The 17,356-nt window shown below is 38.4% G+C and overlaps 1 protein-coding gene across 1 annotated transcript; it reads right to left on the bottom strand.

Moving 5' to 3' along the window:
• Nucleotides 1–7,929: 7,929 nt before the first annotated feature.
• Nucleotides 7,930–10,638, bottom strand: LOC1268574 (sperm-associated antigen 7). The gene is made up of 4 exons (XM_061641565.1): nucleotides 10,136–10,638; nucleotides 9,881–10,037; nucleotides 9,472–9,812; nucleotides 7,930–9,394 (listed from the first exon to the last, which is right to left on the bottom strand). The coding sequence occupies exons 1-4, from the start codon at nucleotides 10,212–10,214 to the stop codon at nucleotides 9,225–9,227; spliced, it is 747 nt and encodes a 248-aa protein (XP_061497549.1). The 5' UTR covers nucleotides 10,215–10,638; the 3' UTR covers nucleotides 7,930–9,224.
• Between the last annotated feature and the right edge of the window lie 6,718 nt (nucleotides 10,639–17,356).

Below are 17,356 nucleotides of genomic sequence, written 5' to 3'. Positions count from 1 at the left end.
TCAACTACAAACAAAACTTTAGCATCGTGCTGTTGGGTATAGTGGACGCAAATTGCAACTTTATTTTTGCTGATGTCGGTTGTCAAGGGCGTATCTCAGATGGAGGTGTCTTAGCAAACAGTGCTATTTATGAAAGGCTGGAGCGACGGGAGTTAAATATACCTGCTCCTGAAATTTTGCAAATTCCCTACAACATCGAGGTGCCATATTTCTTTTTGGGTGATCAAGCCTTTGCATTTAAAGAATATTGCCTTCGACCTTTCAGCGGAATGCATGCAGCAAACTCAATTGAACGTTTGTTCAATTACAGACATTCACGCGCTCGTCGAACAGTTGAAAACGGTTTTGGTATTGATGCAAAGGTGTGGAGAGTTTTGGCAAAACCAATGGAATTGGAACCAGATGTAGCGGAAAAAGTTGTCCTTGCAACAATACATCTGCACAATTTCAAACGCAGACATCTACTTTGGAACTATAATTCAACACTTCTTGCACGCTCTAGAAATATGGCATCTACATCTGAAGAATCTAACGTTGAATCCACTACTTCAATGTTACCTCTTCGACATGTTGCTTTGAGACCGACTAGAGTGTCGCAAATCATGCGATTGCACTTGGCGCGACATTTGAAATTAAACGATCCACTTCCGTTTTCTCTACCACAGCCTCGTAGAATAACTTAATGTAAAATTCAGCCGGCAACCACTACCATTCTACACACACACTTTTTTACTTACACTATTTAGCGTTCGACGCGGAACAACCGTGTCGTGCAGAAACGACATGGCTTCGTAGCCGTACCACACATCCTGCAAGATTTTGCTGGCGCCTAACAGCACCAAAACACAAATAAAATATTATTTTTGAAAACAGCCTGGTTTGTACTCTGTGAATACTAAAAAAGTTTAATAAAAAGTGAATTACCTTACCGGAACCCGTTGTTTGGCTTCGAGCGATTTCTTTTTTGGTTCGTCTGTAGGTATTCATGAGGTTTTTCCATTTTTCTTGGGCGTCCTCAGGTTTTTCGTCCAGCGCTACTCCAATTTCTCGCCAAGCCTGGTGGCGTATTTCCTGGTTTTTGTACTGCCGCTCGGAATCCTTCCACAGGCATGGATAGGTTCCAACCAGCTGGATCAGGTGCAATACCTTTTCCGTTGCTTGTATTGGCTAAAAACAAAGCAATTATAGGACTATAATGATTATTTATTTGGGAGAACAAATAAACTTACGTTTTTATTTTATTTTTATATCATCCAATTATTGCTTCCATGTCGAATAAATCTTTCGATGGTACATATCTTTGACCGGCGTGCCAAATATGTCTGCTTGGATGTTCCTAGAAAACTGATAATAATAGCCCCAAATGTGTGCCCAACAAAAACAAGATATTTTTTCAATAATTGTGTTTCCAACCTACCTTTACTCGTTTTACCTACCGAGACTCACTGTTTATAATTTTAAATTATTTTATAACATATTCTTTCATATTAAATTTAAATTTTTGAAATAATTATGCAATTTACAAATTAATTTTATTTTTCAATGTCACTTTCCAACACTAACCCGCATACATCGGGTTACGAGCGGCGACAAGCTGACAGTTCAAGAACAAAGGATATCGGTAGCTGTCATTTGTAGCCGCATACAAGTAGCTACCCAAGCTCCCGACCACGCTGGTTTTCGCTGGTCTTTTCGGGGATAATTCGTTAACGAATTATCCCTGAAAAGACCAGCGAAATACAGATCATTTTCGGAGATAGTGAACACACGTGAAGGATGAACCCATGGAAAAAAAGAGCTAAAAATAGAAATGAACATTCGGATTCATTCCCTTCCCTCATATTCCAATTCATGCTCATGCTTCATCCTTGATGCTACCAACCACATCGCTATTTCTACTTCGAATCACTTTGCCAGTTGCGCCACCATATCATTATTCATGATCGTGCTATTTGCTTGTTTTGTTGTATGAAGGGGTACTGATACTAAATGAATTAAAAGAAATAAATAAAACAATAAAAATAATAGATTGACTATTAAACACGCATTTCTAACAATGAGTAAAGGGGTCTGAAGTTACTGGAGCTGCATGTTTTAAAAAGAAATCAAAACTTTAAATCATCGATGAAAACAATAAAAATGGAATTGAACTCATGTCGACCATGGTGCAAACATTACACCATTACCATTTGACCACTACTAGTTCATGAACATGAATCGTTATCTATCAGTTTTAAACCCTTCAAATATAGCACAATGAACAAAGAGATGTGTAAAAGTTCATCGATGCGTGTGAGAGAGTAGAGCTGATGTATAGAAAGAGATGGCATGAGTTTATGTTCATTATCCCCGAAAAATTTCGCTTGGGTATCATCTAGCCCAAGGTGGAATGTATAATGAGGTGTAGTTATAGCGCTTTTGGCGATCCCCCCCCTGGGCTCTGATTTTGACAGATGGTTTTCCGCTTGTATATGTATTGATGGATTTTTTACGTTTTGCATGGTCAATATTTGGTGGAGATCAATTTGGATGAATATTTTAGTTTATTAGAACACAGTCCGTGATTTCCAATGAAAATTTTCCTTGGAGAACTTAAAACGTTCGCCAAACGTGGAAAACTAACTGTCAGTTTTCTTCGTCGATTCTTCTTCCACCTAGCTGTCAAAACGGGCTTATAACTTGACCTGATATCTTTACGGTCCTTGATCTAGCCTTAGCTTTATAAATGACAAGGTGAAGTTGTTCAGAGCAAAATGACATTTCTCTTCCGGTGGCTCCGGTATAAAAATCGGGGAGGGCTGGTACGGGGTATTGAAATTTGTATGGAGAGAGTGACAGATGTCCCCCACAATGTCGCCCAGCAAAAGCGATAAAAATCAACCTTCTAAATACATTATCCTTGGTTTGTACACACCGCACACGGATTATCCAAGAAACGTCAACCTGACATACACCGCGCACGGATTAACCAAATATGTCAACGTGACATAAGCCACGAGGCCGCGCAATACACTTCCGTCCAAGGACCGTAAAGATATCAGGTCAAGTTATAAGCCCGTTTTGACAGCTAGGTGGAAGAAGAATCGACGAAGAAAACTGACAGTTAGTTTTCCACGTTTGGCGAACGTTTTAAGTTCTCCAAGGAAAATTTTCATTGGAAATCACGGACTGTGTTCTAATAAACTAAAATATTCATCCAAATTGATCTCCACCAAATATTGACCATGCAAAACGTAAAAAATCCATCAATACATATACAAGCGGAAAACCATCTGTCAAAATCAGAGCCCAGGGGGGGGATCGCCAAAAGCGCTATAACTACACCTCATTATACATTCCACCTTGCTTCCGTCTCATCGTTTATAGAAACCCAGCGAACACTACACGCGATCTCTTTTCCTTTTATTCTCTTCTCAAAGACACATCCAATTTTGTAAACCATTCGAAAAGTTAAATAAATCTTGGCAATCTCAAAATATAAAAATGGTCTACCGTTTATTCGGGTAGCCAAAAAGATAATCATTATTTAATATGATTTTAGGCATTTGACATCTGAAATAAAATCGCATGCGGCGATGCGGCAAAATCAAATGATTTTGATTTTGCCGCATCGCTGCATGCGGCAGATTCGCAAGTGCTGTCATTAACGTCAAATCCCATACAAAAACTTGCGGCAAAATCGCATGCGACGAAGTTCTGACCGCTGCCTAAGGCCCGTGTCTGTGCTCCATCGCATGCGATTTTATCGCACGTGCTGTCAAACGCTTTTTCGTTTAATATTGCGATTATTTGGATGATTTTAATGATATAACGATTATGAAAAATTAAGTTGTTCCTGCCAAACACCACACATTTAGTTTGACAGATAAAATCGGATGCTGCGTCCGACGAAATCAAAAATTTTTGATTCCGTCGTACGACGAAATCGCACGTCCGACGTTATCTGTCAAATCTCATATAAAATTTTGACAGGCCTTCCAATAAAATCGCATCCGATGGAGCACAGACACCCTAGTCAGACAAATCGGACTTAATTTTCCCCTATCTTACCGCTAAATTACCGGTAATTTAAGAGTAATTTAATGGTAAATTAGCAGTCGTTAATTTACCCATTCGTGCAGTTTTGACAGATCCTACCCAGTCAGACAAATCGGACTTAATTTACCCCTATCTTACCGCTAAATTACCGGTAATTTAAGAGTAATTTAATGGTAAATTAGCAGTCGTTAATTTACCCATTCGAGCAGTTTTGACAGATCCTATTCCTTCCTCTATTTTATTTTTATTTTTTTCGGCCAAATTGTTAAAAAATAACACAAAATGTATTATATTACAGTTTAATGGTTTTATTCAATCATTGTCCTTAACTTTTACAAACGATTACAATGTATTTTTTTAGCAAACTCGACTTGAACAGCCGCTTCACCCGGAGAAGGTGGTGCACAAATAGCACTAATAAATGTTATGGCCCAACCTGCCTAACACATTAGGCCACTCACCGACGACAGGCAAGGGTCTTCGTGTGATGTGTGAGTGTAGGAGGTCGGGTCTCTCGGGAGAATGAGAGGGCATCAAGCGGGAACCGAGCGGCGGTCGGGGACTCGGTACGAACAGGCAGAAGGGCAACGACATTATCAGTGAATACACGGTTTTTACCTACATCGTAAGCTTAAACCCTTCCCGCGTTGTTGGCCGTTGTTGAGTAGCGCAACATATCACAACAATAAACACTATTTCTCAGCTGTTTTTTTACATTTTACAGTTTTAAACACACCACCGACGTCTTCTTCCACTAAAAGATCATTAAAACAATATTCTTTTTGTTCTAATTTATATCTTTTTACTGGCAACAAACGACAACACTTCGTACCGCTAAATTGCTCTTAAATTACTGTTATGACAGACAGAAAACTGCTCGAATGGGTAAATTAAGAAAGGGCTGTCTGACTGGGACGGGCCGAAGGCATGGTGACAAACAGGGATGACAAGTCCGGATGGGATGGCGACACGGAACGATAATCCGGGGCGAGATGTACCATCCCTATTGCACGGCAAACAGGATACGACCCCGGATGACAATTTCAGCACGGAAAATCGGGTTGACATTTGATGCAAGTCGCTTTCCGTTCCGCTTTTCAGACGAAAGCGATCTCACTATGAGCAGCGTGTTGTGAGAAAAAAGGAAGGGGAAAATCAGTGCAATCATCGTCATGGTAGTCATGGCGAAAAAAAGGTATTCCCCTCTTTTACTTTTTTCCACCGTTAACATCCCTAGTACACTCTGACTCTTCCTTTCTATTCAGTTCATCTGTTGACTTGTTGTACTGCCGTGGTTGGATTTGATCCGCAGTACATCAAGTCAGAACATCTCAATTAAACATGTAAACCATTGAAGGCTTCGAAATTTGGGTCGTTGAAAAGGCACTAGTAGACGCATCGAACCTTGAAGCAGAAATAGATCAACGCACCAGTGAAATTATTTACGATGATATCGTGTTACCTTGGATGATTGCAAGGAGTTTGAGAAACATCAATGGATGATGAAGAGCATACGATGGAAAGTGAAAGTAATGAATTGGTTTTTCGTGAATTGTGGAAACTAAATTTCATTCTTTTTTAATGGTAGCTGCTGATTTAGGATCCAGGCTAGACAAAGAAAAAGGATTTAAAGAAAATTTGGGAAAATAGAATGTATAAATCCTCCAAGTGAAAATAATGAATGAAGCAATTCCAATGTGACTAGCAGTGGAAAAGGAGTGTACGTTCTCTAAGCATGGATGAATTTGCAAATAACAGAGGATGTAAGAACACTGTAAAACAGAACATGTTATGTGCATGTGGCCAGCCGACTCTGTCACTCAATTTACACTACAAACCATTAAAAGCACGTGATTTTATCTAGCTTTTTTAGGGTTTGCCGCGTGTAATTTTCAAGCTTATAAGGCAGGCTTTTAGGCTTTAGGCCTTTCTGTGATTCATATGAATGTTTAAGAAATGTTGTTGCAGGTCAAAACTACAAAATACATCACGAATCAATACAATTATACTATTTTTTAAGTAATTGATTAGATGTGTATTTCTCTCAGTTTTAATGTGTTCCATCGTATTCAGTTGTTTAAGTGTCGAACATCTGTGTCGGCCAGGGGCCCCAAAAATGGCACCTACGCCTCGCTCACAAGTAAAATTGCTACTCAATCTCTGGTTAGGACATTTGATGCAATCCCTTGCTACACGCTTCAATCAAGCCTCTAATTTCGTGTGATCGCTTAGGGCCTTCACTCGTCTTAATCCGCCACTGCTAACAATCACCCACAATCCAAAAGATGGCCTTTTGTGGACGATTATTTACGTTCTAAATTCGACTCGATGCGGTATTTCTGGGTGTTTCTAGATAGGTTCTAGGCTCTCTAGGTATTTTCAATCCATGTAATATTCCTCTTGATTTTCAACGTTAACGGTTAATGGTCATTGCACAACTGGGTATCTTCTTCATCGTCAAACGCTGCTTCATTTTTTGTTGATGCCTGTCATAGAGAAAGAATCACCCTCTGCAATTTAAAAACTTTTTTTACATTGACAACAGCACTCTGTAGGGTATTTTACACTTACCTAGAGGCTGTAAATCAACTATTAGTAAGAGAAGATGTTCATCATCTTCCCATGTTTGATTTTATGTTTTCTTCTAAGCATCGTGTGTCCGGTACAACATTTCACTATATTTTAACTGATTTTGGGATATTTGATATGCTCTTTCAACAAAAGAATCGAGAAATGTAGCCCGCGGTCAATTATTGCACGTTTTACAAATGCAAACAATCCAATGTTCTCCTCAAACCACAACACAATGGCGGCTCGATGTGGAGAAGATATTTTTACTCACTCCAAAATTCGACCTCATCATGATTTCATCATGTGAGCGGCTGTTGCTTGATCATCTCATTAGAGCAATCATCGGCGATAGATTTGCTCACCATTCAAACAAAATCATCTCGCCTCAGCGAGGGGAAAAAACAAGCTTGCTCAGTACGCAGGAGGAAACGATGATAGCCTCTCAGTATGGATTGAAGCAGCTGTCATTGAGCTCGCCGCAGGTAGTATTGTCGAAAAAATTACTTTTTAATTTTTTGTGTATTTTTTAAAATAAAATGACAAAATTCAGGTGTTTAGTATGCTACAATCTGCACTCCCGTCAAACATTGCGAGGGTTGCGAATGATATCATCTGCCCGAAATCTTATGGTATTTTAAAAAATGTTTGATTTTTATTCATGGATTTTTATTTTTTGCAGTAGTATTTGTGAAAAAGATCACTATTTATTTTTTTGAGGAATTTAAAAAAAAAAATTACAAAATTCAGGTGTTTAGTATGCTAAAACATGCACTGTTATACCTGCTCTCGGGGTGCTATAATTATAACTGCTAAAACTAAGGGTGAAAAACTACCAAGGCTGGCAAGCTCTTTAACACGTTGTCTGCCACCATACATGCCCACTGAACTGCCCCGTCAGGCCACGGAATCACTCTTTGAAACGATTGCATTTGCTGTTGCATTTTTTCTCTTTTAAATCAAATTCACCAATGTTGTCTCAGTCGCTCCACAATGTCGTTTGTTGGGCTAATTCCATGGAATTTCATTCTTGGAACCCCCCCCCCCCCCCTCCCCTCCCCTCCCTTCCCTTCCCTTTCTTTACCTCTCGCAAAAGTCGGTGACATTCCGACTCCAACGCTTTGCAACGCTTTGGTGACGCGCATGCAAACGATGCTACAACACTGACAGGCAAAGCAAGGGCCGATCAAAGGGACGTGAAACTGTGAAAAGATCGTTTACGTATTGTCCAAGCTGTCCCGATCAACCTCAACTTTGTGATGAGTGTTTTAAGATTTTGCATCAAAAGTAAAGGATGAATAAATGAACTCCAAGATCTTATAATTATTGTTCATTCTCTTTCTCATTTATTTATGAAAACATAATAGAAACTCATTTTGATATTTTAATCATTTTTTTAAGAAATAATAACCGTGAAAGAAAAGCATTGTGAAAGAACCGATCAAATACGTGCAAATTTATCTCTTGTAACACGTCTTTTACAATGTGAAATGTGTCAGCCACTATGTGGCTGACGTGGCCCGATCGGAAAAAACCCGTCAGCCACATAGTGGCTGACGTGGCAGACAACGTGTTAATGCAAGGGCTCTGGGGCGGTGAACTTGTATGGCGTGCGAGCCCTCGCGCGCCCTCGCAAATCCCTGTCAATTGCATGGCGGGCTGTTATACCTGCTCTCGGGGTGCTATAATTATAACCCCGTCAAACATTGCGAGGGTTGCGAGTAGTATCATCTGCTCGAGATCTTATGATATTTTAAATAATATTAATTTTTTATTCATAAATTATTTTTTGTGGTGTTATTTGGCAAAAAGATCACTATTTCAATTTTTGTGGATTTTTTCAAAAAAATTTGTACCAATCCAGGAGTTTAGTATGCTACAAATCGCACTGTTATACCTGCTCTAGAGGTGCTATAATTATAACTGCTGAAATTAGGGGCGAAAAAACTGCCTAGGCTTTCAAGCTCTTTAATGCGATGGCTCTGGTGCTGTGAACTTGTATGGCGTGCAAGCCCTCGCGCGCCCTCGCAAATCGCTGTCAATTGCATGGCGGGACTGCTAAAACTAGGCGTGAAAAAACTACCAAGGCTCGCAAGCTCTTTAATGCGAGGGCTCTGGGGCGGTGAACTTGTATGGCGTGCGAGCCCTCGCGCGCCCTCGCAAATCGCTGTCAATTGCATGGCGGGAAAGGACAGCAAAATGATGATCAGTATGGCGTCCCGCCATGCAATTGACAGGGATTTGCGAGGGCGCGCGAGGGTAGAGCTTGCGAGCCTTGGTAGTTTTTTCACACCTAGTTTTAGCAGTTATAATTATAGCACCTCGAGAGCAGGTATAACAGTGCGATTTGTAGAATACTAAACACCTGAATTTTGACATTTTAGTTTTCAAAAATCCACAAAAATTTAAATAGTGATCTTTTCGCCAAATACTACCGCACAAAATATAATTCTTGAATAAAAATCAATGATTTTTTAAAATACCATAAGATTTCGAGCACATGAAATCTTTCGCAACCCTCGCATTGTTTGACGGGGTATTATAGCCATCGATTGAGCAAACCAATGAAGCTATGGAGCTTTCGTTATTTTTCTATGGATATTTGATTTTCTAGTCGTTTAAGCTTTATCTGTGGCGCCTGGGATATGTCTTGATGCCTGCGAAGATACTTCAGTCGAATATGGCCCTTCCTCAAGTTCTTTATGCTGAGTTTTAAGTCGTTTCTTCGTTAGTATGTCTGCCATTGTTTGTTCAATTGAGCGTACGTCTTTTTTGTTTGCACTAGGCACTAAAACGTAAATTAGTTTTGAAATTAAATATTGCTTTTCTTTTATGATCTAAAATTACTGTACAATATAGATTTACCATATCCATATGATGCATTGATTTCAGTTTTACGAACATTTTCCATTTTCACTTCTTCACTGAAAAGTTGCATGTATTTCTTAGTGCAGCTGGAAACTGGTGTCAACTTTTCAGCTCTCGTTATATGTAAATCACTTGTGTCACCCGATTGCTTCAAATGCTTTAATCGACGTTTTTCGGCATACTGTGCAGCAGTTTCTTCGTTCCAGACTTCACCGTTTTTTCGAGCATTCAGCTCATCTTCACATGGAAGATGCTCTTTTTTGTACACTACTATATATCGTTCGCCTTCCATTCCAAAACTCATTCCTGAAAGCCCAGCCGTTTCTGACACATCATGCCTGAAATTAGAAAAGCGTATGCATGATGATTATCACTTACATCAACTCGTGAGATTAATCATACTTACACTATGGATCGATGAACTTTATCCATCGATTGAAATTCTAAATTATGCCGATTTTCATCCTTCATAAATCGCCCTAAGCGTTCTTCTACATACGTTCGAAATCGATTTAATTCCTCACGTTGCCTGTTTTTCACGCATTCATACTCCTTTCTTTGTTCTAGAGAATCAATTATTATAACAATCACGAATGCAGCCTCTTACAAATATGTATTGAAATACTTTCTGTATCATTTGATGTTTCAATCATCAACTTACTTTCATACATGTTAGTGCCCTTTTGTTGCTTTGATGGAGGTCGATCCATTGATCCCAATATTGAACTAAGAAGGTCCATTTTACCGTTTTGCCAATATGCCAAACAACTTTACAAGTTTTACGATGAAGTATTTACATTGCAGGATGATTTTTGGGCAAAGTGGTTAGAAAGGAGGTGTCGTCATACAGAACATTTGGCCATCAAGGCTTTAGAAAAAAGCACAAAACCAGGATCGACGGCAGTTGTCAAAAACGACGAATGTTGCTGGTTTACAAGTATGATAAATGAATTGTTTTCGTTCAATAAATATTTGTATAGCACAACAAACTTGTACTTTGCATGCACACTTTATAAGTCGGCATTTTCAACGTGATATTGCGGCTGCTGCCTGTAAACAAATATCGACGACTGTTGTCAAACTGAATCTCAAAATAGCAACATGCCAAACGCTAAGAAGACACCTCCTCTATATTCCACCGTGCCTATACCCATTTTGATATACAGTCTGTTCCCGAGTTACGCGGTTCTCGACTTAAACGGATTCGAAGATACGCGGTTTTCTAAATTTGACAGACCATATGTCAAATCAGTACAATTTGCTTCAAGTTCGGTAAAAATTTCATTTTTGCTTTCAAATTGAAACCGCTTAAAAGCCAGAAATATTAGAATTTTTCCCACAAATCATCGCGGGAACGCAGAAACGGCGTAACTCGGGAACAGCCTGTACAGCCTGTTCCCGAGTTAGGGCGGTGGCAACGCTCATCGGATGCGATTTTATCGGATGAGATTTATATAGGATTTGACAGATAACGTCGAACGTGCGATTTCGTCCAAGGTGTTATAAATGACAAGGTGAAGTTGTTCAGAGCAAAATGACATTTCTCGACTTGACATTTCTCTTCCGGGGGCTCCGGTATAAAAATCGGGGAGGGCTGGTGCGGGGTACTGAAATTTGTATGCAGAGAGTGACAGATGTCCCCCACAATGTCGCCCAGCAAAAGCGATAAAAATCAACCTTCTAAATACATTATCCTTGATTTCGTCGTCCGACGTTATCTGTCAAATCTCATACAAAAATTTGACAGGCCGTCCGATAAAATCGCATGCGAAAAAGCGTTGCCACCGTCCTTACGCGGTTTCTGCGTTCCCGGCGAATCCGCGTAACTCGAATATCCGCATAAGTCGAATTTCTCATTTTTTGAATAAAAATACTATTCAATACTCAGAGTTTTTGATTTAATTTAGTACTTTTATACACTTTATCATTTATTTGATATGATTCGTCCAGAAAATTATTATATTTCTGGCTTTTAAGCGGTTTCAATTTGTTAGCATAAATGCAATTTATACCGAACTTGACGCCAATTGTACTGATTTGACATTAAATCTGTCAAATTTAGAAAACCGCGTATCCAAGGTGAATTTAAAAATATTAGGTGGTGGACTCTAGTGCATTTTGACAATTCGTCACTTGACGTAAGGTCCCCAGGATTCAAACTTTGTTTACATTAATTAAATTTGTTCATATAATTTATCTGCCCCATTTTTTCGAATAAATATTCTTTAAAAATATATTTTGGACTTTGTGAGTTCTTATTTAACATTGAAACATACATTAAAGTGTGTTATTTTGTGTTATTCTGTGAATTTATTCTAGAATTCTTTGTGTTTTCGACATTTTTGATGATAAAAATTAAGAAATCATTATTATTTTTCAATTTTTACATTAATTCCTCATTATCTACGAGCCGCATCGACAATTTACTTGAGATTAGAACTCATGCTAGCATGATTTTAAATTTCGTGCATAAACAAATCATCAAATCTTTTGTTAATATATTACGTTTTTTCGATAAAATCAATAGACACACTAAAATGCACATAATAACAAAGAAATCTGTTATATTTGCTAAGCTTTGTGTGCGGAAACCAATGGTCAACGGTTCTTAAATGACGTAAAGTCCCTCAACTATGGAGACCCCCCAAAGGCCCTTATCCACCACTTGATATTTTTAATCCACCTTGATCTAGCCTTAGCTTTATAAATGACAAGGTGAAGTTGTCCAGAGCAAAATGACATTTCTCTACTTGACATCAAGGTGTGTTTATTAAGGAGGTGAATTGTTAGCGCGTTTTCCGGGCGCCATCATTGAGTATTGTTATGTCAAATCGCATACAATTTTCTATACCCCCCTCCAGCCCTCCCCGATTTTAATACCGGAGACCCCAGTATTGTTATGTCAAGTCGTGAAATGTCAATTTGCTCTGAAGCACTTCACCTCCTAATATCCATACACCTTGCTTGACATATCTTTTCCGGGGGCTCCGGTATGAAAATCGGGGAGGGCTGGTGCGGGGCAAGGTGGATTAAAAATATCAGGTGGTGGATTAGGGCCTTTGGGGGGTCGCCATAGTTGAGCGACTTTACGTCATTTTAGAACCGTTAACCATTGGTTTCCACACACAAAGCTTAGCAAATAGAACAGATTTCTATGTTATTATGTTGATTTTTGTGTGTCTATTGATTTTATCGAAAAAATGAGATTTATTAACAAAAAAATTGATTATTTGTTTATGCACGAAATTTAAAATCATGTGAGTAAGAGTTCTTATCTCACGTAAATTGTCCATGCGGCTCGTAGATAATGAGGAATTAATGTGAAAATTGAAAAATATAATGATTTCTTAGTTTTTATCATCAAAAATGTTGAAAACACAATGAATTATAGAATAAATTCACGGAATAAAACAAAATAACACACTTTAATACATGTTTTAATATTAAATAAGAACTCGCGAAGTCCAAACTATATTTTTAAAGAATATTTAATCGAAAAAATGGGGTAGATAAATTATATGAACAAATTTAATAAATGTAAACAAAGTTTGAATCCTGGGGACCTTACGTCAAGTGACGAATTGTCAAAATGCACTAGAGTCCACCACCTAATATTTTTAAATCCATCTTGGGGCTGCTGCCGAAAGTCGGAACAATAAGAGAGCGGTACTTGTTCCGACGCAATGCGTTGCGATTTTGCCAAAATGTATGGGATTTGATAGACGCATGCGTTAACGACGCACGACGCAGCGTCAAAGTAGAAAAATTTCTATTTCGACGCACGTCGTGATGCGTCTGTCAAAATGGTTTAACCATACCGTGTGAAAATCGATATTTTTTCACGTTAAATTGTTTTGAGCGCAATTGGACGTGTAATTGAACTACTAAATAATTTTATTAACAAAACAATATAAATGTAGAGAAAGTAATTTCGTAATTGCTGCAAAACAGGTGTGTGCGGGTCAGTATGCAATATGCAATAAAAAAGCGAAAACATGCTTTGAACTGTTTTGAGCAGAACTGGAAATGATTTTACAGTTGTAATTTAACATTATAATCACATCAGAACCTATAAATAAGAGGCATTATTGCTGTTTGTTGATGTTTTTCTTAGTAAAATGTGTTGACACATCCATGCAGAACGCAGCGAACAGATACCAGCGTGCGTCACGCAATGCGTTGCGATACGCTGCGTCGAAACAAGTACCAAGCCCTAACCGCAGGACTCCACACAGCATAACACGGAGCGCAACATAACAACTGACAGCGGCCAAACGCTTCACAAAACGCTTGCGGAAGAAGGTAAAGTGTTTTATTAACTGTCGGTCATTGCAGTAGGCTGGTAACTTTTCTACGAGCAATGATCGGCCTAATAAGGATATTCAACACATGTTACCAGCAAAGAAGCGTTTTCTGAAGCGTTTGGCAGCTGTCAGTTGTTATGTTGCGCTCGGTGTTATGCTGTGTGGAGTCCTGCGGTAACACATCTTGGATTTGGCTGAATATACCCATATAACCAAGATACCGAAAACGCCACCAATTTCTTGTACTAAAAATCCAATTCCATTAAACAAAGCTAAAAAACTATCAGTTTGGTGGGTTAAGCCACACGGCCACAGAAGCAGCCACTTCAATGTTGTTGAAGTTAGTTTTTTATGCACGGGCAATTTATTTGCTCAACATGTTTCACCTGTAATAAAATGTTATTTAATTGAGCAAAGGAAGCAATTAAACGTGTGTGTTTAAGTTGGTTTGTTGTAAAACATTCATGTGTAATATGTGTATATGTGCGTTTGTTTACTTGCGATCGAACTCTTCCATTTCGCTGGTCAGTGCATAGTTTATAGACTAATAATATTGCGGAAGTTTAAGTGCAGTGATGTAAGTGAATGAATTTAATCAATCGAAGAGTTAAAATCCTGTTCAGCATATTGACCTTAGCCAACCCTTGACCAAACTTTTCCTCAAAGCATTTTTGGAAAAGGTGGGTTAAGGGTGGGCAAGATAAATACATCGGTTCGGAACTGGCAGCTCCGATTGTTCTAAAATTTGGTGGGTTAACGACTGAATCGACCACCACAAACCCACGTGGGTTTGAAGTGGTTTTAGAGCGTTTCTACATACACCGAGAATGCAGCTGAGAAAATATCTGACAGCATACTTTGACAGCGACAGACAGCATTTTCGGTGAGAAAAATCTCCTCAGCATGCAAAGAACGATGGAGCTGAGAAAAAATTGAATTGGCAGTTCATAGCGATCGATCAATTATAGTTTTTATTTTTGTCGTCTTATAATCGTAGAAATATTATTAAAAAGTAAAAGAAACTTTTTTGATTTCATTTTAGCGATTAAAATGGATTTTTTCAACATCATTTTAAAAGTCTCATCTCGGCGCTTTTCAGAGCTTCTACACACACCGGCATGAGAAATCAATTGTCAATTCTCTCACAGCCATCTCTCAGCGGCAGTCTCGGTGTATGTAGAAACGCTCTTACAGTGGGTTAAGGACGATTTGGTTATTTGGGATACCTTTTAAAATTGATCAGAACACTACAATGCGTATGTCGACACATAATATGGCCTTTCTTGTACCAAATATCACCAATTTTACGACAAACAATGAACTAACTTAAGAGAAAAATAAATATTTGTAAGCCAGTTCACACCGTACGCTATAACCATCAAACAGTCAATTCTCTTTAATGGCTGCTCTATTGAAACGTCGCATCAAAATGGCTGTCAAAACGGGCCAAACTAAGCAACATAAAATTAATAATTAAAGTGCTTTTAACACCAATCTTAGGAAAGTAAGAGTGTTAAATTGCTTTAGTCATTTTTTTGTACATATTAATATTGATAAAAACATATTCTGACCCGTATTCGCGCTACCGAAAATAGGAACCACAAATAACCAAATCGTCCTTAACCCACTGTAAAACCACTTCAAACCCACGTGGGTTTGTGGTGGTCGATTCAGTCGTTAACCCACCAAATTTTAGAACAATCGGAGCTGCCAGTTCCGATCCGATGTATTTATCTTGCCCACCCTTAACCCACCTTTTCCAAAAATGCTTTGAGGAAAAGTTTGGTCAAGGGTTGGCTAAGGTAAATATGCTGGACAGGATTTTAACTCCTCGATTGATTAAATTCATTCACTTACATCACTGCACTTCAACTTCAGCAATATTATTAGTCTATAAACTATGCACTGACCAGCGAAATGGAGAGATCATTCACAAGTAAACAAACACACATATACACATATTACACATGAATGTTTTACAACAAACCAACTAAAACACACACACGTTTAATTGCTTCCTTTGCATAATTATATCACATTTTAACACAAGTGAAACATGTTGAGCAAATAAATTGCCCGTGCATAAAAAACTAACTTCAACAACATTGAAGTGGCTGCTTCTGTGGCCGTGTGGCTTAACCCACCAAACTGATAGTTTTTTAGCTTTGTTTGATGGAACTGGATTTTTAGTACAAGAAATTGGTGGCGTTTTCGGTATCTTGGTTATATGGGACACACCCTGCCGAAAATAGGAGCAACATCAATGTTTGCATTTTCACGAATATTTATGAAAAAGGGCTTTGAATCGACAAATAAAAAATATTGCATGAAAAAGGGCTTTGAATCGACAAATATGAACTAACATACTATGATAGTTCATCAACCACAATAACTTCACTTTCATGAAAAATAATTAAAATGAATTTGACATTTCTTGGACCATTATCCGTGCAAATCGATTAACCGGCAACCGTCCGGTCCCGAGCTACCCGGATAGTCGACGTTCTACTGTACCTTACCGCGCGGCTACATGAGGTGAAACATACAGCGAAATGAACTATTTGACAGGTGAAATATCTGACAGGTCCAACTAAAGGGTTAGGGGAGACACAACATCTGCTTTGGAAATTCTATTAAAAATAATATCTTCTTCTTTCAATATCTCGATATTGAAGTTATTTGATGGATTTAAATACGATTTTGTGGACGTTATTTGTTAACATTGCACATCAGCTGGTTGCTGTGATGCTTTATCCGTCAGATATTTCATCTATCAAATAGTTCATTTCGATGTATATTTCACCTCATGTGGCCTCGCGGTTACAATTGACAAAGAGCGTTTCTACATACACCGAGAATGCAGCTGAGAAAATAACTGACAGCATGCTTTGACAGCGACTGACAGCATTTTCAGTGAGAGAATTCTCCTCGGCATGCAAAGAACGATGGAACTGAGAAAAAATTGAATTGGCAGTTTATAGCGATCGATCAATTATTGTTTGCATTTTTGCCGTCTAATAATCGTAGAAATATTATTAAAAAGTAAAAGAAACTTTTTTAATTTCATTTTAGCGATTAAAATGAATTTTATGAACATCATTTTAAAAGTCTCATCTCGGCGCTTTTCAGAGCTTCTACATACACCAGCGTGAGAAACCGGTTGTCAATTCTCTCACAGCCATCTCTCAGCTGCATTCTCGGTGTATGTCGCTGTCAAAGCATGCTGTCAGTTATTTTGTCAGCTGCATTCTCGGTGTATGTAGAAACGCTCTCAGATTGCGCATATATTTATCTGTCAAACGGACCGGTTTGATATATGTATCTGTAAAAAAATAAATTATGGATTAGAATGTGTTCAAAACATTTTTTTTGCTTTTGGCATTAATCTGGCTCGTAAAAAAAACATGATAATTCGATTATTTCGGATGAAGCATTAATGTCGCTTAAATAAAGCGCGAGACGAGTAGCTCTGTTTGCAAAATTTAGCTACTTTTTATCGCGTCGTTTTCGCTGTATGTCTATTTGAACGGTATGAGATGACACAACAGCAGTGTGCGTTTTGTTGACATCCGCTAAAT

Source organism: Anopheles gambiae, chromosome 2 (genome assembly GCF_943734735.2).
Source record: "Anopheles gambiae chromosome 2, idAnoGambNW_F1_1, whole genome shotgun sequence".
Lineage (NCBI taxonomy): Eukaryota > Metazoa > Arthropoda > Insecta > Diptera > Culicidae > Anopheles > Anopheles gambiae.
The sequence above is the reverse complement of the archived record's forward strand: the minus strand, read 5'-3'. Positions and strand labels throughout refer to the sequence as shown.